Source organism: Carassius auratus, chromosome 41 (assembly GCF_003368295.1).
Source record: "Carassius auratus strain Wakin chromosome 41, ASM336829v1, whole genome shotgun sequence".
Taxonomy (NCBI): domain Eukaryota; kingdom Metazoa; phylum Chordata; class Actinopteri; order Cypriniformes; family Cyprinidae; genus Carassius; species Carassius auratus.
Window position 1 is genome coordinate 19767607 of NC_039283.1, and position 25846 is coordinate 19793452.

At 37.1% G+C, this 25846-nt stretch overlaps 2 protein-coding genes across 2 annotated transcripts in view; one reads left to right on the forward strand and one right to left on the reverse strand.

Moving 5' to 3' along the window:
- Positions 1 to 2720: 2720 nt before the first annotated feature.
- On the forward strand, positions 2721 to 24254 carry LOC113059207 (dolichyl-diphosphooligosaccharide--protein glycosyltransferase subunit STT3B-like). Its single transcript, XM_026227540.1, is given in 17 exon segments — positions 2721 to 2849; positions 5149 to 5298; positions 5300 to 5413; positions 5415 to 5438; positions 6265 to 6330; positions 10609 to 10708; positions 14439 to 14537; positions 14937 to 15083; positions 16382 to 16430; positions 18660 to 18814; positions 19589 to 19800; positions 20594 to 20781; positions 20873 to 21044; positions 21232 to 21405; positions 21748 to 21861; positions 22049 to 22255; positions 22662 to 24254. Coding segments are annotated over 16 exon segments (2037 nt in total). The 5' UTR covers positions 2721 to 2849; positions 5149 to 5163; the 3' UTR covers positions 22743 to 24254.
- LOC113059206 (oxysterol-binding protein-related protein 10-like) overlaps positions 24209 to 25846 on the reverse strand; it is a 36119-nt gene continuing 34481 nt past the window's right edge. Inside the window, exon 12 of the mRNA XM_026227539.1 lies at positions 24209 to 25801. Coding sequence (XP_026083324.1) covers positions 25757 to 25801 — 45 coding nt within the window. The 3' untranslated portion in view covers positions 24209 to 25756. The remainder of the gene's footprint in view (positions 25802 to 25846) is intronic.

Below are 25846 nucleotides of genomic sequence, written 5' to 3' on the forward strand. Positions count from 1 at the left end.
TTTTTTTATTTTTTTATTTTGGTGTAGGATACATAAAATACTAGCAATGAAGTTAGCCTCAGACACAAAGTTTTTGAAGTGTCATTTTATGTCGCTGTCATTTCCACAACATAATGCCAATAAACACATTTTTTTTATATTTGCATCTGCAATGCATTTGTTAACTTTTACTGGATAAATTAACTTTAAAACTTTTGTGTTATAAGAGTTTATTTTCTAAAGGACCAAAATGCCTATAGTTGAAGAAACAACCATCATGGAATAAAGATTCTACTCCTAGCAGCATATAAACCAAAGTCTCTTTAATGCAAGTCTGTTTACTCGATGGGCATCTTCATAACAGCATCCCCGGGCAGCTATTTGTGTAGGTAATAGGCATTCGAGTACTTTTTCTGTCTGCTTGAATGGGAACAGAAATTGCCAGAAGATTGCATTTCAATAATATATCTCAAATCGGCAATAAAATCTGACAACCAGGGCATAATATGCTTCTGCTTTATGCTGGTGTGTTCATGTTGTTTCCTTGCAGGAAGGACATTGCAGTGCTCAGTGAATGCCAAGGACCCGGTTCAGATATCAGATCGTAATGGAGAGTTTGACCATGCCACTAAAGGTTCCTGAATCTTTAGCCTCTCTAGAGAGGGAAGAAAGGTCAGCGAGGCGGGAATGGAAGCTAGCGGGTTGTGGTGTCAGTTAGCCGCCAGGGTCACTGATGGACTGTCTGTGTGCTTTAAAGGGGTCTTTAAATACACATGATTCACAGTTCTGTCGTTCCTCCTACTCAAGCGTCGGGTTGCCAGATTCTCTTGCGAACACTGAGCGTTTCTTGCCAGTGAGATGGCTGTATTACAAAATAGTGAGGACATTAATCTAATGGCAGACTGTGTGCTGACACTTGCCATGAATGCAGAATCTGATTAAATAAATCCAGAAGTAATGCTTTTCTGTCCCAGTGGACACAATCTACTTGCATTTACAATGGCAGCAATCAGGAATCCACTGGAGCTGTAAACTTTCAATAAGAGAGGAGTATTTGATGGAGCCTAGCCAGGGCTGATGCTATATTTTACATGAATGAGATTGAGGCCGTGAAGGTTAGCTGTTGTTCGTTCTAGTTGGTGTATTTTCAGTGTTTCGGCTGAGCAATTGACTATATATTCCTTGTAGCTTAATTTTTATTTGCACAAATGAAGTATCCCTGATTAAGGTCCTATTAGTTTTATTATGCAGTAGATGGATGTTTTTTAATATAATTTGTCATAGTTGTTAGAATTTTTCACAGAATAATCAGGTGATATTTTGTTTTCTTTTTAACCGGAATCTTCCTGCATATATTATCGTACTCACTGTATTTTTCGGACTATGAGTCGCACCCGAGTATAAGTCGCATCAGTCCCAAAATACGTCATTATGAGGAAAAAAAACATACAAGTCGCACTGTACTATAAGTCGCATTTATTTAGAAAACATTACCGTCTACAGCCGCGAGAGGGCGCTCTGTCTTCAGTGTAGACTACAGGAGCGCTGAGCAGCATAGAGCGCCCTCTCGCAGCTGTAGAAGGTTATGTTTTCTATTGGTTAATTTCCCTCGGTTCATGTCAAATTAATTTTGATAAATAAGTCGCACCTGACTATAAGTCGCAGGACCAGCCAGACTATGAAAAAAAAGTGCGACTTATAGTCCGGAAAATACGGTATGTATTTTAATTGAACTAGGCTTTGCTTAGTCCTGAGCTTTTTCTATGCTAAAAATAGAATGTTTAGTTTAAAATTCCATATAACGCGTGGTATGGGGAGTTTTAAAAAGCTAGTTGTCTTTATATTCTGGTGTTAGCGAAGAAAAGTTTCAGAATGACTACTCTGGAGTTAGGAGAGATAGCAGGACACGGTTTGCTGAACTTGGGCTGATAAAGGCATTCGAGCAGATTACACAGGTATAATTGCAGCCTCGTTCATAGTGCTTTTGTTTGAGGTTTTTGTTAATCAAGTGTGCATCAAATTAATGGTTCCACGTTGCTAAAGACAATTAGGAGATGTATTCATCTGAGGATTTTTGGAAATAAAATGAATCATACTAATATATGTGTGTATAATATTGTAAAACAATTTAACATAATTATATAGCCTACATAAATAACATAATACTATTACCTACATAGCTTATACAAATAACATCTTTTTTTGTGGGTATTTGCAGGGTAAGTTGCAAACCTGAACTACCTTTTGTGTTTTAAGTAAATTTGTTATTTATGGTTAAGTCTTTGATATACAACTCTGTCTCACTGAGTATTTATTTATTTTCTGTTCATCTTGTGGCAGTAAAACTGTCTGAAAAGACAAAAGCAGCAGAAATTCTTGCTCCAGGTATGCATGACTGATTGAACAGCGTGTCTTTCTGTCTGTGTGCACTGAACACAGGGAGTCAACTATTCTTGTCCTTGAAAAATACATGTCCTTCGAGATTAGATAACTGAAACCTATTTTTCCATCTCACTAAATAGTCCATATTTAGCTGGTGTTATTGGTGTAAGTGCTTCCCGGTGGATGTTCTTGTTGTAGTCTTTGGCACTGGTGGTGATTGGCAGTTGAGTATTTCTACAGAAAGAACTTCCATTTAGGAAGTGTTTTAACACACACACCTCTTCTCGTCATCAAACACACTTTAATATGCCTGTGTTGATTAAAGTGCTCTTTTGAATTTTTTTTCATTATGTTCTCATCTGTTCTTCTTTGTTTACAGGTTCAACTACAGATCGACTCATCATCTCACAACTAATGGCTTTTATGAGTTTCTCAACTGGTTTGACGAGAGGGCTTGGTACCCACTGGGCAGAATAGTGGGAGGAACAGTAAGTGTGTTTCTTGAATTGTTTTTTATTTGTATTTTATTTTTTTCCTGGGTAACACTTTACACTTGGGCATGAACTAACAATGAGCCATATTTTGTTAATCTTTTTTTATTATTATTATTATCATTAATTATTTGGTCATTATTAAAAAAGCAAAACATTTTTTTTGTTTTTCATGTTCACAGTACATTTCATTTAAATAATATATTAGAGACTGTTGAAATTAAGATTAGTAAATACTGTAGAAGTATTGTTCAGTTAATTTGTTAGTCCATGTAAATGTAAAAAAAAAAAAGTGATTAATATGAATACATGGAACCTTGTTGTGGTGTTACCTTTTTATTTTTAGAAGTCATGTGTGAAGACACTGTGAAATACGAATATCTCAATGGCACATTTTCAAGTGTTTTAAAATCTATTCTTGACATACATTTTTCAAGATAGATTTAACATCAGTGCATGTAAATCTATTATGCTGTTTCCTGACTTTATATTTCACTTCCTGATCCAGAAATGCTGCTAAAAATGATCTGTAGTTGAATGCCATGATGTACACTCATGCTGAATGTTTGCATTTTTATATAGTCACTTGTGACTCAACATCACAAACAGCATGAAATAATTTGAGCTTCTTCCAGACTTTGTGCCTGGCTCGATTACAGCAGGCTTCTTCCATTATAGCGTTCTGACCTTGTTCAGCGCTCTGTTGATGCAGCAGCATTATTCACATATAACATCAGTACAGAGCTTCCGGTAATGTTTCAGCTCTGTAAATTGCTAGATCTGTTTATCGGCATTTCAACACCGGTTCTTGTTAACCTATGACCTATATATGAAAAAAACAGTGGTTAAATGTCACCGGCTGTTCATGTGGGTGATTTCTGCTTGAAAACTGCACCTTCCGTCTCTAAATAAGGCCCTCCCTGTCACTGTGAAGTGCAATGCTGCTGAACCTAATGAGCTCGTTCCCTGGCTGGAGAAAGTTTGGCTAGTGTTTGGCATCTGACAGCTCTGGTGTTGGAGCTGTAGGGGGGCTGCAGAAGGCAGGGAACAGCATCTGTTGTTGTGTACAGTTCAAGCAGCCGTTATACGGCCTTCAGAGCAGGCTGGTCTGTTCTCAGCACAGCCTGCAGACGCTGTTCATCACACAAGAGATGAAAAAGAGAGGGTGGGAATGTGGAGGTAAAAGACAGGGTGCTTCCTTTCTTGCTGTTTTTGGCTGCTAAATTCAGCTTCGAAAATCATTTACTCACCCTCATGTTGTTCAAAACCTGTGTGACTGTGGAATACAAAAGAAGATATTTAGAAAATTTACTGACCAATCTACAAACGTAGATACATTTTGAAACCAAGTTTTGAATTACTTCACATCCTCACCATTGGATCCTCGGCAGTGAATGGGTGCCGTCAGAATGAGAATTCAAACAGCTGATAAAAACAAAAAATAATCCACACGACTCCAGTCCATCAATTAATGTCTTGTGAAGTGAAAAACTGAGATTCATGTTTATGAGATGTAAATCAGTCATTAAGGTTCTCTAACTTTGAACAGTCACTTCTATCCAAAATATAATTTATAAAATGCCAATAATCCATAATAACATTTCCTCCAGTGAAAAAGTGTATTCTGTTTTCCTCTCACATGAAAATATTTGTTTAGAACGGTTTTGGATGGTTTTTGCTTTTCAACATGTCTTGATCTGTGCATATTTCTCTCCCAGATTCAAATGAGGCAACTTTTTCACTGGAAAAATAATATTATAGATGGAGTTTGCCAACATTTTAAAGATAAATCTTTTAATGATGAAATTGTCAATGATGGATTTGTTTTACAAACACACAGCTTTTTCACTTCACAAGATGTTAATTGATGGACTCTGAGTCTTGTGGATTATTTTTTATTTTATTTATATTTTTTTTTTAAGCTGTTTGAACGGTCATTCTGATGGCAACCATTCACTGTAAGGAAACCATATTTCTCCAAATCTGTTCTGATAAAAACACACAGACTCCTTGGATAGCCTGAGAGTGATTGAGGGAAATATTGGGGTGCACTATTTCTTTAAGATGATTGATTACCAGGCTCCTAAGGGTGTACATGGGCTAATCCTCTCATTATCTTGGATGTTTTGGGGCCAATCAGATATTTAGCAATGTTTACACATTCTAACCAAATGCTGATTGTTTATGTATTTTTCCCCCCTCTCTCTCAAACTGCTGCAGGCAAACATCTGTTTGATTGATGAATTTTGCATTTGATGACAAATAAAAGCGACTCCCATATCTTTGTCTTTTGCAGGTATATCCTGGTCTGATGGTGACGGCGGGACTGATCCACTACGTACTGAATCTGCTTCATCTGACGGTGCACATACGTGATGTATGCGTGTTTCTGGCCCCTGTTTTCAGCGGCTTGACCGCCATTTCTACCTTCCTGTTGACACGGGAAGCTGTGGAACCAGGGTGCCGGCCTACTGGCAGCATGTTTCATCGCCATCGTACCAGGCTACATATCACGCTCTGTGGCCGGTTCCTTTGACAATGAGGGCATTGCCATTTTTTGCTCTGCAGTTTACCTACTACTTATGGGTGAGTTAGATTAAAATCACACTTTGTTTGTTTATTCATCTTTGTTCATCAAAACTATCGATTTTGAAATGGGTTGAATAATACAACTATACAAATTGTTGTTCCATATACCATGTCTAAGGTTAACGTGTTCAAAATATTTAGTGCAATAACGCGGGGTCGGAGCTAGGGTTAGCCACTCCACTCACAACTGTTGCTTCAGTCTGTAAAATGCACTACTTTTAAACACAAAATTGGTCTGAATTGTTCATGAATGTGAATACGGTTCTTAGTTTATTGATGGTCTCAATGAATCACTTTATTTGAATTGTTTTGAATCATTAGTTAGAATCAGTCTGAATCATTTGGTAATCCTAAGTGATCCCGTTCTCTGGTTCTTTTGAGTCCTGTTTTTTTTTTTTTTTGTAAATCAGAGATTTCGGAGTAGATTATCAGTGAATAACTTGACTGTTCTGTTCTAAAATGACTGAAAAATCAATTTTAGAAAGTCTTGCGCTGTCCCACATAGTTGAAAAGATGACTCAACCTTAATAGACATTCATCACGTTTTTTCAGCTGAACGACGTGACGGCTGTAACAAATGCAGTGGCAGCATACTTTGTCTCTTTTGGCTGTGTGAATTTCTTTTTTATTTTTATAGCCATCTGGAGCTCGCTGTCAACTGAGACGCCAAGGACTTTGCTGTCAAGCTTGACTTAAAAATTGAATTTCTTTGGTCTCTTTCTTATCTCTGATTGTTCGTTGTCTTGGTTTTGTTTGAGGTGATGGTATCGGACACTTTGTTTGGGATTAGTGGAATTAACTTAAGTTTGTCCTCTCCACACAGGTAAAGTCAGTGAAAACAGGCTCAGTCTTCTGGGCCATTGGCTGCTGCCTTTCCTACTTTTACATGGTGAGTTTTCATTCGATTTTTTTTATTTATTAATTTTATTTCTATTAATGGTACTTGGTAATGCTATAGTAAATTACTTCGACCGCTTTTCCTGCCACTGCTTATAGGGAATTACACTGCCATTCGAAAAATTTTGTATATATATATATATATATATATATATATAGGGCTGAAACGGTTCCTCAGTAATTCAAGTAACTCGATTACAAACAATGATCGAGGCAAATTCCTCTCCCTCGAAGCCTCTTTTAATTTATTTAAAATCTCACATCAGGTTCTTTGGCAATGATTTTTTTTAATGTGACAACGCGTTTACGTCACCCACAAAGCGGAAGGAGACACAAGCTCTGCGTCCGAAGTCGCATACTGCAAGAAGTCAGCAGTGTTTTGATTTGAGTGCGCGGGCAAACGTAAAGAGAACGTCGTGGCGTGTGTCCATTGCAAGACAGAGCTGGCATACCACAACTAGGGCCCTATGATTTCCACGATGCAGAAAACGCGGAGGGAATTGGCGGTGAATTCGGTGCCTGCTGTCTCTCTAAATAAGACGTGAACACATGTACAACATCTCCAGAACTGCTCTGACAGTCACTTCATGAGCATCTGACCGTTTGAGTTGAGTAAAACTAGCGTCACATCACACTGTAAAGGCACGCCAACCCGTCAAAATAAAAGTCCGATTAAAGACTGTTGTTCAGCAGAATGTACATAGCCTACTACTAAAAAAAAAAAATCTTACTTTTTTTTTTTTTAAGTTTTAATCACACAACATTTCTTTCATGTTTTATTTTTTTATTGTAAATCCCCTTTGTTTACCAAAAAGTTAAGTACATTTTTAATAATTAAAAGATAAATTAATGTTTTATGTGTTTAATGTGCATCTCAGAAAATGCTTTATTTAATTTACCCCAACTGAATGGCACTTAAATGTACTTAATTCATCTGTCAACTTTATTGTCATTGTTCACAGTACAAGTAAAGACAGAGAAACAATGGGTAATAATTAGAGTAGGAGTCTTATTTTCTCTTGCATAATTAATATTGCACTTTAATTAAGCAAAAACAAATTTTACTCGATTAATCGATGGAATTTTCGGTAGAATACTTGATTACTAAAATATTCGAAAGCTACAGCCCTTAGCTATATATATATATATATATATATATATATATCACACACACACACACACACACACACACACACACATTATCTACATATACATATATATGTATATGTAGATAGTGTGTGTGTGTGTGTGTGTATATATATATATATATATATATATATGTATGTGTATATATAATGTATATATGTTTGTGTATATATGTGTGTATATATGTATATTAGGGCTGTAGCTTTCGAATATTTTAGTAATCAAGTATTCTACCAAAAATTCCATCGATTAATCGAGTAATCGGATAAAATTTGTTTATATATATGTATGTATGTATGTATGTGTGTATATATACAATTTTTTTTTTTTTCTGATAAAAATGCTTACCAAGGCTCCATTTATTATTGAAATGTATAGTAAAAACAGTAATGTTGTAAAATGTTTAGGGGTGTCACAGACTCCTAGTCATATCGGAATTTTTTTAATCTTGCCGATATTTGACTGATAGTCAAATCATAGGTTTGGGGCGGAGCCAAATACATTAACAAGAGTCAAGTCAGACATTCAACTAACATAATTACTGATGTTAAAACACAGGGAAAATGTGTAATGAAAACCTTGCCGATTTTATCTTTTGATTAACAGATAGCTAACACTTAACTTCGATGAAACTTTTTTTACAATAGTACTCTCATTCTATCGTTAGCCTAAAACGTTAGCTTGTTCTTCATTTCTGTTTTGAGCTGCGCACGCTGAAGATGACCAGAGAGTGACTCATTTGGTAGCAAGTTTTAATCAATGGGATTAAACTTGTAATTTCACATAGAATATGTTTTATTATTTATACAACATAATGTTAATATTAAGACTTATAGGCTATTTGCAAAAAGGGCTCGAATGCACATGAACATATCTTCGGGGCTCTGAATGCGAACTCCTTTTGTAGACGCGTTCTTCACGAAAGATTGCAAAAACACGGCAGCTAAACTCCAAAAAAAAAACTCATTTTTCTTTCAGGAAAGTTGAAAAGAATAGCGTGTATTTGAAATGTCACTCTTTTGAAACTTTATACATTTATTGGAAGTTTTAATTTATTTTTGAGAAAATGTTCTTAGCCCAAACTTTTGAAAACCATATTTAACATGACCAGTGTAGTCCAGTTTGGTATTACGTGACTTGTGTAATTTATTTTTCACTAAGTCAGTCAGAATGACTATAAAGTGAGTTAGAAAACAAACCCAATCGAAAATGGCCCATGTACCTACTGAATCGATAGCAGGCTTTGAAATTAACATTTGATTCACTCGCTGAACCGTAAGTCATTACTTGGGTTCATCAGTTGTTTCATGAACTTTGTTTTATGCAAGGTTCATGAGACGTTAAAGTGTAATTGCAATGAAATTGTTAACATAATATAAAGTTAAGGATCCATAATCGTTGTGGAATCGTGAGCTGAACCAGATTCATTAAATTCTTATGATTTCTGTATATAGTGTTGGGAGTTCTGGAGCTGGTTGCAAGTCTATCTTGCTCTTTTTCAACCCATTAATGTAATATGTAAAATAAATGAAAAAGCAAACCAGGCCATCCATCATGCCACCCTGGTGGGGGCCACGCGCCAGTCGGTTATGAATATTAGCCATTTCTGAAACTTGAGATTCTTCCCCTGGAGGAAGGCAGAGCTCATTAATAATAGAAGCCTACAGCCCTTCCCAGCCCCCAATAGACTCTGGCTTTCCAAATGTCTTTATAAACATAAATGAAACCAGTGTAATCGGAGCCATCTGCTCCATCAAGACCTTGGAGTCCAGTACAGTTCGATATGGCCCAGAGGTGCTGCCGGGTGGCGTGAGCTGAGATATGCGCTCTTGAACGGGACATCCTCAGTGACCTAGAAAAGTGCAGAGGTTCTAAAGGCTGAGTGTGCTAATGGAGTTTTCTGGTAAATGTGGTGCATCATAAAGGGTGAGAGCAGCAGAGACCTGGGCGATATTATATAACTTGGTCAAGACACACTGATTTTCTTTACTTTGTGTGTGGTTTTTCAAAACAGTGGTATATATTTGACCATGGACCACAAAATCAGCCTTAAGTCTCTGGAGTATATTTTAAGCAATAGCCAACAATGCATTGTAGGGGTCAAAATTATAGATTTTTCTTTTATGCCAAAAATTATTAGGATATTAAGTAAAGATCATGTTCCATGAAGATATTTAGTAAATTTTCTACCATAAATATATTAAAACTTAATGTTTGATTAGTAATGTGCATTGCTAAGAATTCTTTTGGACAACTTTAATGGAGAATATTCTCTATTTAGAATTTTTTTTTTATTTTTTTATTTTTTTTTTTTTTTTGGACCCTCAGATTCCAGATTTTCAAATAGTTGTATCTCAGCCAAATATAGAAAAATTTACACTTAAGACATATGCGCATATAGGTCTTAGAGAAAGAATGGGAGAGAGTGAGTTGGGCCGTTTACACACTGCTGGTTTTACGATGTGTCAGGTAACTATGCAAATCCATTGATTATAAATGGGAATAGTGCACTGTCAAGATGAGAGGGATACTGTATTTCTGCTTTATTTAAATTTAGAATGGCTCTTTCCATGCCATAAATGAGCCTACACATTCGTTCCTGTCAAATGCCCTGTCAGAGTGTCATAGTGTGAAAGCAAACTAAATCCGACATAGGACACGACATAGTCGACATGTATATGTTAAACTTATTCTTAACTCATTCACAGGTGAGTGAAATCTAAGTTTATTAGCCAGTGGCTAATAACAGTCATTTAGTTGTCTAGCACAAAATTTTATTGGTGCTGTTTTCTGAACTTGTCACTTTTCATAACAAACCAGACTTAAACCAATGCATGTTTGCGAGGATTCATTATCATTTTATTTTTACTGTTGTATTCTTCACAGTGTGAATAACTTAATATACTTATGAAGAAAATATATAAAACATAAATGCGTGAGACCATGAAGATTTTTTTTGTCTTTGTTGTAACCTGATCCCCTGAAAAAATAGCATAATAAAGTATTAGCTACTTACCTAAAACTAATGATTCCTAAAGTGAGAATCCTGATGCAGTATCATGAGGCAAAATAATGCAGTATGCTGTTTTATTGTGTGTAACATGACTTGCATTTTGTGTTGCAGGTGTCTGCGTGGGGAGGATATGTCTTCATCATCAACCTGATTCCTCTCCATGTTTTTGCGCTGCTCCTTATGCAGCGCTTCAGCAGGAGGCTGTACATCGGTGAGTCACCTGTGTTGTGTGTATGTTTGTATGAGAGCCTCTGGTTTTTGTATGAAGTGCACACATCACCGCCCACACATTCACGCCACGTAGTGCTTGTTCTCCTGTACAATAATGAAGCATGAACCTGCTTTTTCCCACTTGCTTTTGGATTTGGACACACAGAGACGCTTGTGCAATCGTGGTTGACAGCACGAGTCTCTCTCTAGATTGACAGCAGAATTTAAAGTTGACGTTGATGTTTAATGGCACATTTTTTCCACCCACTTCACTCTTGCCTTTCACAACCAGTCACATAAGCAGCGCTTATCTGAGGATACATGGATCTTCATGTCATGGAAAAAGACTTATTTAATTTTTGGAGTACTTTTGTTGATCTTTGATGGCCTCCGCCAGTTTTAAGCTGGATGAATAATTAAAAGTGTTGTGTTTTTGTGAAGCTCCTGGTGAGTGAACACTCTGGTAAAAGAATGGGGTCTTGTGCCACTGGTCTAATTTGGTTTAAATCTTTATTAGCCCCTTCCATTCTGCCGCAGCAGCCAGTGCAAAATGTGCTGCTGATGGATGCTGGGTATTAGCTCAGTTCATCTCCGTTCTGGAAAGTTCTTGTGCTTGCCGCAGGTCCCACTACATATTTGCCATGGCCCGACTCCACATGGAGTATCACTGTCACCTCTTCTAATAGATCATAGTGATTAGATTAAGTAGCACTGCTCTGGGTTTATGGGGCCGGGGCTTGGACAAAGAACAGCAGTCATGTTTAGAGATGGATGGAGAATGGAGTAAAACCAGTGGGATCTGGTTATTGCATTTCTGTTTCACCTTGTCTTCTCCTAGAGTGACGTCTGCTTTGGTAGCCTCAGACATCACGCTAGCAGTTTGTTTAATGACTGTTTAATGTATATCTAGCCCACAAAAATTACACGAACTGTCTGGAAATCATCATGTCCAAACTGATTGGCTAGTTGATACTTATTTTTAGAGGGTTGCCTAAATTGGTTTGCCAGCAACAGTTTTTCCAGAGTCTTTGGGGGCACATTCTCCTTCAGGAATCATCCTGAATAAGTGTTTATTTTCAAAAAAAAGATTATTTCTGACTGCCAGCTTGTCAAGGGTAATGTAGTGTATTAAAGCAAAAGGGACAAATTCTAGTTTGTTTTTGCGTTAGAGTCTTTACTCATTACATCAAAATAAAACCATTTCTTCTAATTATTTCTCAAGGATTTACTGTGCAGTCATTCACAGACCCAGAATTTATATAGCTAATATATCATGGTGGTCTTTCATTTAAGATAAACCTGTCCCTCAAGGTTATGTAATGCATCCATCTTCAGTTTTTGTTTTTACATGCAGTCTAACAAATTAGGTGATCCATGGTGTGAATGAGCCTGGATGTAAGCCAAATTTTAATCCGATACTGTAGATATGTGAATTTAGCTGCTTTCCTGCTACAGAAAAGTAATGCACATGTCAGTAACTTCAGAAGTAGTCCAACTTGTCAGAAGTTCCTGAAACTCACATTGACGACATCCAGAGAGATTTAGAGTTGTCAAAGTTCTTTTGTTCTTTCTATTGTCTCAACATTCACATTTCGTCTTTCCATCCCTCATGTTAACAACACAAAACCAACAAAGTATCCAGAGAGCAACAAAAGCACCGCTCCAATCCTGGTGTCTTCCATTGTTGTTTTTTGTTGTTGCTGCTATTGTGTGGTGCACAGAAATGACACAACTACTGTAGATTGTCAATACAGGGTTTCATTGTAGGTGCCAATGCAAACGGAAAAGTTCTCTTTAAGCGTGTAGTTCCACTTCCAGGTAGTCACTCTTGGGAAGTACTAGAACTAGGTGTTCAGAAAAGCCCTTTTTGTGACTCCAGACCTTGCAGATTTCATCACAGGCTAAATCAACCCTTTTAAACCCTTTTAATCACTGCTGTTTTCCAACTCCCTTTGAGAGTTCCTTTCACAAAACAGTCCGCCAGCTGTCCACGAATGAGGAAATGTTATGTGTGGTGTTGTGTCTGGAGGGCTAGGTGTGTATTGTCTTGTTAGAGCATCCCATTTTAGTGTGAAGATGGTCTGGTTTGGCCCTTAATTGATGCTTCTCAAAGGCTAACAGCTCATACAGTATTGTCAAAAGCAGCTTCGGTTTCCTCTACTGTGCAGTTGTATCGCCGTCACTCTCGTTCACACACTCGCTCCAGTGTGTTTTGGACCTCTCTTCTGACAGGCTGTCAACGCCCGTCTCTCAGGTCAGGGGTCCGCTTCACGAAACTATCAGTCAAGTATCGCACAGGTGACGGACTGTTACGGTTTTCATTCTTCTTGGAATGACTGCTGTCCGTCACTGGCGTGTTTGTGTTTTCTCTCCGTTTCGCTTAATTGTGCAGTTTCTGTCTTTTTTTTGGCTAATAAGAAAGGACGGATAGGAAACTAGGTTTATCTGGTTTAGAAAAAGAGGAAAATTTGTATATTGTGCACAAATATACAAATAGCTTGTTGGTTGTGTTATACAATCTCTTTCTAATTTTCTTGATCCATAATAAGATCTTGTTCATCTTGGAGTACAAATTTTGTCTTGACGTGTTGTTGGACTCCTTTACTAAACTGCTCTTGTATTGCGGGGTCTGGAGCCCAGACAGACGAAACAGGAGTGAACTCAATGTCAGATAACCAGTCATACTTTGTAAATTGTGGTGGTGCTTTTAAAGAGACCTTTTTTATTCTTTTACTTAGCAGACTCTTTTATCCACCGCAATTTTGCAAATGGGAAGAAATGCACTGGCAATTAATCATAAGGAACTAACAATATTAAGAGTGCCTCAGTGCATATTTTGAAGCATTTGCCACAGGAGAGTGCAAAGTGATACAGAACAGTGGAAATATTTTTGTGGAAACCATGGAAACATTTTTTTTTTTCATGATTCTTTTATGAATAGCAAGTTTAAACAGCATTTATTTAAACAGAAACCTAACATTGAAAATATCTTTGGCTGTCTCCTTGGACCCATTTAATGTGCCCTTGCTGAATATAAAATATGAATTTCTTTTCAAAAGAAAGGAGGAAAAACATTTTTTTCTTTACTCTTCTGAATTATACATTTACATTTGTTCATTAGAAGGTTTTTTTTTTCATTGTAAGTGACTTATAATAGAGGTTCATAAACTGTTCATCAAAGGGATAAGGGATAGTTTTCTCAAAAATGAAAAGTGAAGAATTTAGCTATTTTCACTTTTTCCATGCAGTTTCAGTGAATGAGGACTAAAGCATTCAAACAACTGAAAAAGCACTAAATGCTGACTAATGCTCTATATTAGTCTGCTGAAGCCATAGGATAGCTTTATGTGCAGAACAGGCCAAGACTGAAGTCCCTACGTTTTTAAGTCCTTAGACAATTTGGAAATAAAATGCACAAGTTAGACCACTTTCAACTTCAAGATTTTTTTTATGGTGTTTTTGTGTAATACTTTTGTGTAGAGTCTGTCAGCATTAATTGTAGTTCCATGGAAAACTGCGACTTGGGCATTTTCTTTAGAATTGCTCTCTTTATGTTCCACTGAAGTCATACTGGGTTGAACGTAATTGCAGTGAAACAATATTGACATCATTTTTTTATATATATTTTTGCTATCACAGTTACCATCTGGGGACACTAAGTTTGATAGTTCTGGTAACCAGCTTTGCTTCAGATAAATCTCACTTTCTTTTTCTGTTTCTCTTTATCTCAGCCTACAGCACCTTTTATATAGTGGGCTTGGTGCTGTCCATGCAGATCCCTTTTGTTGGCTTCCAGCCAATCCGGACGAGTGAGCACATGGCTGCTGCAGGTAAGACGGGTTTGCCTTCATTCTTCTTCAGCTGTTACTCTTTACACTGAACTCTGATCATCTCTCTCAACTCCAATCCATAAACTCAGGCCCTGAGAGTGATTACATCAGTGGTTCCCAACCCTGGTCCTGGAGGCACCCCAACACTGCACGTTTTGCATGTCTCCTTAATCAAACACACCTGATTCTGATCATCAGCTCATTAGTAGAGACTCCAAGACCTGAAATTGGTGTGTCAGAGAAAGGAGAGATGCAAAATGTGCAGTGTTGGGGTGCCTCATGGACCTGGGTTGGGAACCACTGATTTACATGACTTTAGATTAGCACCAGGAATTCATGACTGTTGAGAAAGTATCTGAAAAAGCTGAGTTAATGGTGCACTTTATGGTGTGTTTGCAGGTGTATTTGCACTGCTTCAGGCTTACGCCTTTCTGCAGTATCTGAAGGACAGACTGACCAGGCAGGAGTTCCAGACGTTGTTCTTTCTGGGCGTCTCTCTGGCTGCGGGGGTGGTTTTCCTTACTGTTATTTACCTGACTTACACAGGTGAGTGCAAAAAGACAACGATTAAACAAATACATTTAATTTGAAAAAAAAATCTGAATTCTGAACCGAAGTTCCACCACATACGTGAGTTGTTGTGTTTTTTTTTTTTTGACTAATTAAATGACTTGGTTTAAATAAGCCTTTGATTGAACCTCAATTAGTTGAAGTGGGATAAACTTAACCGTTCCACTTTTTACTAAAGTTATCATCTAGACAAGAAGTGAGAGGGGTAAAACTGAATATTATTTAATGAAATTTCATGTTCAACCATAATTTCCTTTTTGAGGATTAGATGAATACAACATTAAAAAAAAAGAACATTTATTTAAAATATAATATTTTTACAGATACAGGTGCATCTCAATAAATTAGAATGTTGTGGAAAAGTTCATTTATTTCAGTCATTCAACTCAAACTGTAAAACTTTTGTAATAAATTCAATGCACAGAGACTGAAGTAGTTTAAGTCGTCGTTGGTTCTCTTAATTGTGATGGTTTTGGCTCGTATTTAACAAAAACCCACCAATCTCAATAAACATCAGAATGTTTTTTTTTTTTTCTTAATTTTCTTTTTTTTTTTTAATGCTGCACTATTTTACAAGATTGTCTGTAAATAGATTGCACTGTAATAAACTGTTGCACTGCGTGACTGATTTGCAGAATAAAAAGCTGGGGGGGGTTTTTCTCAGTGTAATGTTTTTAAAACGCTTCATTGCTGTTTACTTGTCACACAGAGGACACAATGCTGATGAACTGTGAAATACTTATTTATTTTTATGTTTTGACATTCGACGAGCACATTCTTAAATTATATTTTGCCCTTGACTTAATCATCCAAACCAAACATCTTTTCAGTAAGAAAGAAAGAAAAAAAGAAAAACACATCACATCCAATTTTCTGCCTTCTAACCGGAATACAGTGTGACCCTACGACCTCAGCCTCTTAACACCGCACCTCTGCCAGTATATTTGGAGTCAGGGTGATTTGCTTGTGTTCACGTCGCACCCGGGGCTTTCATTAATCTTTCTGCTGCAGGACCTGGTCTACAGCAGACCTTTGAGATCTCATTAAGAACTCTCCTCTGCTCGCCACACTGCTTTTCAAACCGAGCACAGTATTGTAGTGTAGATTAATTGAAAACGTTGCCGGCTATATGTGTGGTATTAAGGTTCACTGGATGTAGTCCAAGCTCTTCAGCGCCTTAGAAGCTGCTTGAAAGTGCTCTTGAGTCAATAATGGTCGGCTGGTTTGTGTGCGCGTTTGCATCTAATCACTCTGTTGTGTTAATGTGCTTTCAGGGTACATTGCTCCTTGGAGTGGGCGTTTTTACTCTCTCTGGGACACAGGGTAAGTATGCCATAGTTTACATTGCATATAGTTTGTTTTGTTTGGTGTTCGGTCGTATGAGTAAGTCGCTAATAGCTCATTAGCACACCCCGTTAAACAGCTTAACAACAAAAGACCTGATTTTGTCGCCGGCTCAAGCATGTAGCATGATTTATGTCTGTAAGCAGTCTTTTGGATTGGTTTGAATTATGTCTGAATAGCTGCCTTCAGTTGATATTCATTCACGCTGCCAATGAAACCCCACTTCTAGTGTACAAGCAAGTAGTGCTGTGCTATTATGACAAATTGTAATTGTTATTCTTTGATAATATAATCACACATGAATAGAATTGAAATCTCACAGAGCCAGTCAAGAAATGTGTCCTATCACTCCACATGCATGAAATAAATACACTTAATTATACTTAATTTTGTTTAATTGACTTTAGTTAAATCTCACAATATTTATTTAGATTTAAGTAATATTAACTATAATGTAGTTTTTTTTTTTGTCAGTGTCATTCATTTTATTCAGTTTTATTTATATAATATTATTTTACAAATACAAAACGTCACATTGTCGCAATCTATAAGTGTTTAGTATTATATAATTCAAAATGTGAGGTTAACATCGTACACAAATTCAATATAGAATGGATCACATTTCAACTCAAAATGGTTGTTGTTTTTCGTGATGTTTATTAAATTTTTTTCACTGATGATTCTCATTATTGTAATAGTGTTTTATTATTATTAAAGGAGAATGTAGTTTAGCATAAATAAGTTTAACAGCGCAGCCGATACCAAGTGTGTAAATTGTATTTAATGTAATATTTTTTTTTCTTTTATTGTATTTTATTTATTTAGCATTTTTAATTTTGAAAATGAGATATTGAAGAAGAAATGTGTGTAATTGTCCTGAAACTCATCTCAATGAAGAAAAAAAAAAAAAAAAAAACTTTAAAAAGGCTTAACGGTCCTAAAACAGGTTTCCTATTAAGGCTGCTCCGATTAGGATAACAGGAAGCAATATCTGGTGATTACTCGCGCTGTAAAATGACATCTCAAACAAAGTTTCCAAATTACTTTGGAAGTTATTTAATAAAGAAATATGATTGGACATCACCTTCAGCATTATATTTATACAGAGATTGAGACGGTGCCGCTGCATGTCATTCCAATCCTCTCATGGCAGACACTCATCTTTAATCTGTCACCAAGCCTTCTAGTTTTGTCACTTGTAGAGTATATTGGGTGTTTTATCAAGTATGGTGAAAGCGGCTGGTGTGACATTTAGTGTAAAATTTTCAGGACTCAATTCTGTGCACCACCATGAACAGACGTGAAGGAAATCATGCAGCTGTGGATCAGACACACTCAACAGAAATGCTGTTGTTACTGATAGGCCGTAATATAAATTAATACAAATTTTGTGACAGCCAGTACAGGTACTGCGGTGTTTGTACGTTTCTCAGCCATAAACCCTTGACTTTTTGCCAGCTGCTTCTTGTTCTTTGCCCACAGTGTAATGTCACCCATAATAAATTCATAAATGTGTAACTCCCTTAATGCAGCAGCTATGCAGGGAGACCCACAGTCCTGTCGAGCTCTCGCTGTGCACAGTCCACACAGATACAGAAGTTCAGGTCACCAGATAATGATCACAACACTGATAGTCACCAAAACTGAGCACAGTAATGCAGCAGCACAACTCCTCAACAAACCACCCCCTGTTCAGAAACAGTGCAGTTTTTATCCGTTCAAAGTTTTGACGTTGTTTACTTATTGGTTATGTTTTCTCTTTATAAGGCAAAATTTAGTCCTTACGGAGTGAAATACTTTTTTGGTTTGCCATTGGAGATGGATCTCGCTGATATAAAGTAGGCTTTTTTTTGGTGGATTTTTTTTAACACTGCACTCAACGGAGAATCTTAATTGAACTCTTCTGAAACATTTAAGAATGGTTTCTAAAGTCAGTATTTAATTGTAATTTATAATGGTTGATTCTTTTGTCTTCCTAATCTTTCATCAAAAGTGCATTCATCCTCTGAAATGACGTATGTGTTTGTCTGATGTCAACTAGGCCGTGTTGGTTTAGTTCATGTTAACCAGATAGCTATAGGCATCTTGTAAGACTGTAGTTGTTAGAGTATTTCTTCAGTAGCTAATGCAGTAATTTAATGCTAGTTAATTTTATTTGCAACATTTTACACCGCATGTTAACAAAGCCCATTTGCCTATAATGCTCAGATATGCGAAGATCCACATCCCCATCATCGCCTCTGTGTCAGAGCACCAGCCCACCACCTGGGTCTCCTTCTTCTTTGACCTGCACATCCTGGTCTGCACCTTCCCAGCAGGCCTCTGGTTCTGCATCAAGAACATTAACGATGAGCGAGTCTTTGGTGAGCACTTCTTGATCCTTGACATTACCAGACAGAGTTTCTGCATTCAGTTCATCATTTAAAATCTTTACAAAAATCCTGATAATTTGTTTGCAAATGATGTTTGACTTTGTTTTTGTCTCTAATGAAATGGGGTGACTTGAATAGCCAAAAACGTTTTTGGAGGACACCGTGAATAAAATTAGTGAATTAAAGCTGATGTCTTTTTCATTTTCATAGTTACTTTGGAATCATCTTAAGCCTTAGTTTATACAGTATTCATTCATAATATTAATCTAAAAATTTCTAAATATATGAAATGTTGTCAGGGTATATTGTTGAAATGTCCCTTCCTTTTCTGTAAAATAATTTTAATTTTGGTCCTCTAGAAATGCCACTAAACATCCTTGAGCTTATTTCTGTTTATTCTGAACAGTTGTAAGTTGTAGTGACGGTCCTGTTTATGCCTGAGAACACTCACTGCTGTTCTGATGTCTGCTATGAGTATTTGAATTTGTTGAGAACAGAATGCATTGAATTAGTCCAAGTCCCCAGAAGAGTTTTTTGTTTTTATGGCTGTCATGACATTTCTGGAGTCTTTCAGCAGAAAACAAACAAGAGAACGTGAACAGGCAACATGTTGCTACATGTTTAAAGGCCCACTTGTGATTTTTATTTATTTTTATTTCTCTCTGGAGTTTTTATCCAGTACAGAATTATAAACACTTAATTCTATACTGCAGTGCCACATTGTGTGCTGGAATTGTAAGTGATGTTTTCCCTGTTGCCCTCTAGTGGCTCTGTACGCCATCAGCGCGGTGTACTTTGCCGGTGTGATGGTGCGTCTGATGCTGACGCTCACCCCAGTGGTGTGCATGCTCTCAGCTATCGCCTTCTCCAGTGTGTTCGAGCACTACCTGGGTGATGACATGAAGCGTGAGAACCCGCCGGCTGAGGACAGCAGTGATGAGGACGACAAGAGGAATCAGGGGAATCTCTATGATAAGGTCAGCGAAGGGACAAAGTCAGGTTAAAGACCCCTTGGTGGATAAAATGTTGCACTTTAAGCCTGCAATACAGTAACACATGCATGGTATCTTTTAAATGCATTTGAATAATAATAAAAAATATTATTATTAAGCTGTATTTTCTTATATATTTATAGGTGTGTGTGTGTGTAATCAAAATAATAATTGCAACTTTTTTATTTATTTTTATTTTTTAATTTGAGTTGGTACAATTAACTTTATTATCATTATTAATAACAAATTAATTTATTAAAAAGGTCAGACAAAGGACCACTTGGTAAATTTCTTTTGCATTTTATGCCTGCTTGCGATAGCGTATGTATGGTAACATTTAAATAATTTTAATAGTTATTTTTATTGTTGTGTTTTAAGTATTATTATTTACTATTAAGTGATTTTAAAATCAAAATAATGTGCCGTTATTACAGCTATTATTCTTTTTACAATCCTCTTTATATATAAATCTATATAAAACGTTACAAATAATAATTTATAAAATATTGTAGTGTTATATCTATTCAATAATTAATCACATTTATAACAAATAACGGTTATCATTAATTATTTTTATTTTGTTCTTATTAATTTATAAGTTATTGTTATTATAACAACTGCAACTATTGTTAGTTTGAACAGTAATAGCCATACCCTGTGTTGTTTTATAGGGAATACTTTGTTGCTGAACAAAACCGAATTGTGATTTGTGTGTGGCTGCTTTGTATCTCATCTGTATTCAGTCTGGTCTAATTGGTTGATCCTTGTGCATTTGCAGGCAGGCAAAGTCCGAAAGCATGTGTCAGAACAGGACCGCCCAGAGGAGGGTTTGGGCCCCAACATTAAAAGCATCGTTACCATGTTAATGTTGATGCTCTTGATGATGTTTGCGGTGCACTGCACATGGGTCACCAGCAACGCCTACTCTAGTCCCAGCGTAGTGCTGGCGTCGTACAACCATGATGGGTAAGAGCACTTTGATGTGATCGATTTCTTGTCTAAAAGAAGGAATATCTGAGTTGCTGATATTTCTTAATTTATTTATAATTCCCTCCAGATCCCGCAACATTCTGGATGATTTCCGTGAAGCGTATTACTGGCTCAGGCAGAATACCGATGAACATGCTCGAGTCATGTCCTGGTGGGACTACGGGTATCAGATCGCAGGAATGGCCAACCGCACCACGCTGGTGGACAACAACACGTGGAACAACAGCCACATAGCACTGGTGAGGACAGACAGCTCGGCTTCAGACACTACGATGGCGTCTGATTTGCTGTTGCTTATGAATAAATGGTGACTCTTTCTAAAACAGCAGGAAGTTACCTTTTTTTTTTTGTTATCAGTGCTTTGGCTCAGTAGTGCCATCTTGAGGACAATGAAAGATCGTGGTCAATATTCTATTCTCTCTGTAGGTCGGTAAAGCCATGTCCTCCAATGAGAGTGCAGCCTATGAGATTATGAAGTCCTTGGATGTGGATTACGTCCTGATCATTTTTGGAGGAGTGATTGGATATTCAGGAGACGATATTAACAAGTTCCTGTGGATGGTGCGCATTGCTGAGGGAGAGCACCCTAAAGATATCCGGGTGAGTGTCATTCCTGAAATGTCTGTAAAGGAGTTCATTTATATTATTGTGTTATTGAATTTGTATAATAAAGGAAAGGTTAGGCTTGGACAGGTTTTTTTCTTTTCTTTTTTTCCTTCAGGTTATATTAAGGGTTTTCCATTGTTTTAATTTATATACTACCATACATACCTTTTTATTTATTTAAAGAAGAAACCAATCCAATGTATAGTTGACATTTGTGACTTAATACTATAGTAAAGCAATAAGTTTTTCTGTTTCTATTTGTTAGCTGTGATGTGTTCTATTATTTATTATGTCAGAAACGATTCCTCAGACTGCCTTCTTTTTGTTCTTTTGTAGGAAAGCGATTACTTCACACCGCAGGGGGAGTTTCGGGTGGATAAGGCCGGCTCTCCAACCCTGCTCAACTGCCTAATGTACAAGATGTCTTACTACCGCTTTGGCGAAATGCAAGTGAGTGTTTCTTCACTTACTTCATTGGGTCCATATGCAAGAGTCTCGCTATTGTATTGTGACACTGGTTGAAATCAAGAGCTGATCTTTGAGCTTGAACCATTGTACAACTCTGATAGTGTATTAATGCACATACTGTATAGATAAAGCTTTGCTGCTTGCTTAATGCCAAACACCTCCTCCACAGCTGGACTTCCGCACACCACCGGGATTTGACCGGACACGAAATGCCGAGATTGGCAACAAGGACATCCGTCTGAAGCACCTGGAGGAGGCGTTCACCTCCGAGCACTGGCTGGTGCGCATCTACAGGGTGAAGAAGCAGGAGAACCGACAGGCTCTGGACCACAAGCTCCGCAACATCGCAGCCAAGCAGAAGTACACCTCAAAAAAGGTTCTTCCCTCTCTATTCCATTAGAACAGCATTGTTATGGTTCTTGTAAAAGACGGGCAGAATGAGAAATGTCACTCTCTGACAGCAGGTGGCGCTTATTGAACAGCAGTTATTTACAGCCTGCTGGCCCTTTAAAACCGAATGCAGGATGCAATATAATGATGCACATGCGAGTTTCTTTTTCGACTGTTTACGTTTGCTTAAGACATTCGAGAATACTTGCCAAGATGGTTAATTTGAGAGAATTTGCATGTGTCCGTCCAAGTGTAAGGAAATGCATTCCTTAATTTTCTTAGATTAACATAAATCTACATTATAACACGGTCTCTTTGTACTGTCATATCCAGTGGTAAATTTCCATTATGAATGTTGACGATTCTGATGTGTCATTTCCTTTGGTTCACAGACAGCCAAGAGGAAGAGGGGATACATCAAAAACAAATTGGTTCTGAAAAAAGGCAAGAAACTGAACAAGAAGTCGGTTTAGGAAATTGAATGAAAACCTTGAGAATGGATAAAGAGGAAAACGAATGACAATGACTAATGCAACTAGTAAGTAATCCACCAATCAAAAAGAAGAACAAACACGTTGTCTGGCGCCGCCCACCTGAGAACATTTGATTGGAGGCTTTAGGTCCTGTGATTGCCATGATGACACGGAGGTTCCATGATGGGTTCGAGGATGAGGCGAAGATGGGGGTCTGCACCGCGGTTTTAATTTGACATCTCTGGACTTAGTTTTGTTCTTGTTCTCTTTTCTTTCTTTTTTTTGTACTTGAATGTGCTGGTGAAGCGAGAGCGCTGCCGGTGTCTCAAATGGCACGCACTGTGTTTGTGGTACAGTTTAATCTAATCCAACCCGAACGCTAAAAATATGAATTTCATGAAGCCCAGTGGACCTTGGAGCACCAAAGAGATTTTTCGTTTTGTCAGAGCCTGTAATAAATTAACTTTTGATTTAAAAAAAAAAAAACAACAACAACAACTTAAGAATAAAAGATATGGAAAAATCTAAAGAAATTTGTAGCCGTCTACAGTGCGCAGCCTCTAAAATGCTCTCTTGGTTTTAACTGTTATCTAACAAACCCGGTTTCCTATGTGACAGAATGCAGTGGGCTCTTTGTGGCTCTTGATTTGTTTTTTTAAGGCAGACATTGCAAATGACTCTATTAGAAATGTTTAACTCTTGTGGTGATTTATATATATAAATAATTTTGTTTGTTACATCATTTTGAATGTTTCCGTTTAGTTTTTCTATTTGTTGTAAGATTTTATGCAATAATTCTAAATTCAAATGAAGAAAAATCGGCTTTTATTTCCTGTGTCGCTCAGTTGTTTTGTCCAGAGGGGGCGCTGTGGTTTGGCATCTCCTGCGCACAAGTTTGCGAAAAACAGATGCTTATGGACGTTTTCTTGGGCCAATTAGAAGTCTTTTTCCCCTTCCTAAACAGCTGTCTGCCAAGACAAAAAGTGAATTGAATTAGTTGTAGGTTTATAAAATGCTGCATTACTAGCCTGAATGCACTTTGTCTTAGTTCACCTTAATGTGGATCCACTACTGAGTAGCATGCAGGTGGAGAGTGCGTATTTTTAGTGTGAATATTCACTTATTTTTATTTTTACATTGAAAAGGGTGCTTCCTGCAACATCCAGTTGGTTTTCTTTTCCTCGGTTCTTCTGGGCTGCCATTAAAAACTTCCCGTCTTTGTTTGTTTTCTGCCTTTCTGGTTTTCAACCTTGCGTATTGCTTTTGCGTCATCTGTTTTTATAAGATAATTAGAAGGAAAATTAGATCGTTTTTCCCCTCTTCTCCATAACACATCCACATTATTCTGCTCTGAGGGCTCTGAAGCTTAGGGGAAGGTATTTATTAACAAGAATGCATTTGAAGTTGAGAAGAGGAAGCCTTTCATCCTGAAATGCAAAAACTGTATTTTCCGTTTCATTTTCAAGTTAAAATTTATTCCATAAATTGTAAAATAAAAAATTTAAAAAACGAGGGAGAGGCAAAGATGCTGTTTGTGAGAATGAGTTGATGCCATTTGTGAATAAAAGAATCAATGAAAGAATCTGCCTTATCCATGTTTGTAATCTCACATCCTTTTAATTTTTTTTTATTTTGTCATGTTTTAATAGAAATGTTATTCAAAACGTCTGCTCCAGCTGCTGGTCATTGGTGTTATTCTATGGGTTTCCTCTAGGTAGCAGCTCCTGCACATTACATCGAGCAGGTGCTGTCGTCTAAAGTGAATCAGATGAGCTGTACTTGTCATGTGACTGGAAAAGTACCTCATGACAACACTATTCTGAAAAATGTAGGCTTCAGTCTGACGTTTCCTTATTCTGATTCAAACTCAAGCCAGTTTAACTGACAGCTGCGGTTTACTACATTAGATATATTGCAAATGGAATGCGTTTCACTTTCCACCAAAGCTGTATACTTTTTAGAGCATTTTTTTTAAAGCCACAAAAGAATTATTTTTTTAACATTTCTTTGAAAAATTACTAAAATTGAAGCTAATTAGACAAAACCAAAAAATGGCAAATGTCAGAGAATAGAAAATGTTTTGAACTTAGTTTTTTTTATTTTTTTAGATCACCTCGTTTCAAGGACCACTTGTTAAGAACAAATAGGCTGTATTTTGCACCCTATTAAAACAACTAGTGTTAAATGCACCATGCTTTTTTTGGTTTGTTTTCAGAATGCTTTTGTTTGAACACACGAGTTAAGTGACACAAACGGCATTCGCGTCTGCAGGAATAGTCTTCGAAATAGGTTTTTCTGTTAAAGAAATGTATAATGTTAAAAATTAAACCATGCAAAGGTCAAATTTCTGAAGATCGGCTTTTTAAAAACCAGCTTACATTTGATGGATAAGTAAAGAGACTGAAATCCATGCATATCACTGACCTTACTAAATCATTACGAGGGAAAAATACATGTACACCATTTTTAAATCTATTAAATATCAATTTTATTTTTTCTTCAGGAAGCTCAACTGAATCACAATACGGTCCTCATATGGTAAGATTGATTCAGTCATTCAAATAAAATAAGAACATGAGAGGTGAGCTCTATTGGAAATGAATACATACTGTACTCACATACTCAATATCTGCCTTTATGTTGTTCTAAAATACCAGTTATACTCTGATACAGATGCTACATCTCCTGTGTGAAAAATCACTTTACTCAGTATCATTGATTACCAGATGTAATATACAAATATAAAGATATTGCACAAGGTCACACAATTCAGGCCTCCACGTCCAATCTTCATCATCTAGAGGGTTTTTTGAGGTATTTCTGCCACCCTCAAGTTCATTTTTTTAGTTTTTGGCACCTTCCATTCTCTATACTAAGAGTTGGAAAAACAGATCAATGTCTTTCCCTCCTGCTCGAGTCTCATTGGTCGGCCAGCCCCTCGCTCAAATGGACACTCCCCATCCGTGGGGCTAGAGGTCTGTAACGGACCCCAATCATGTGGCTCCAGCGTGACTTCACTTTGTCTTCCACAGAGGATTGTGGTACACCCATCCATCCCCCTGCAGCCAATTCAAGACGGAAACAAATGTTAGGCATGCTAGATC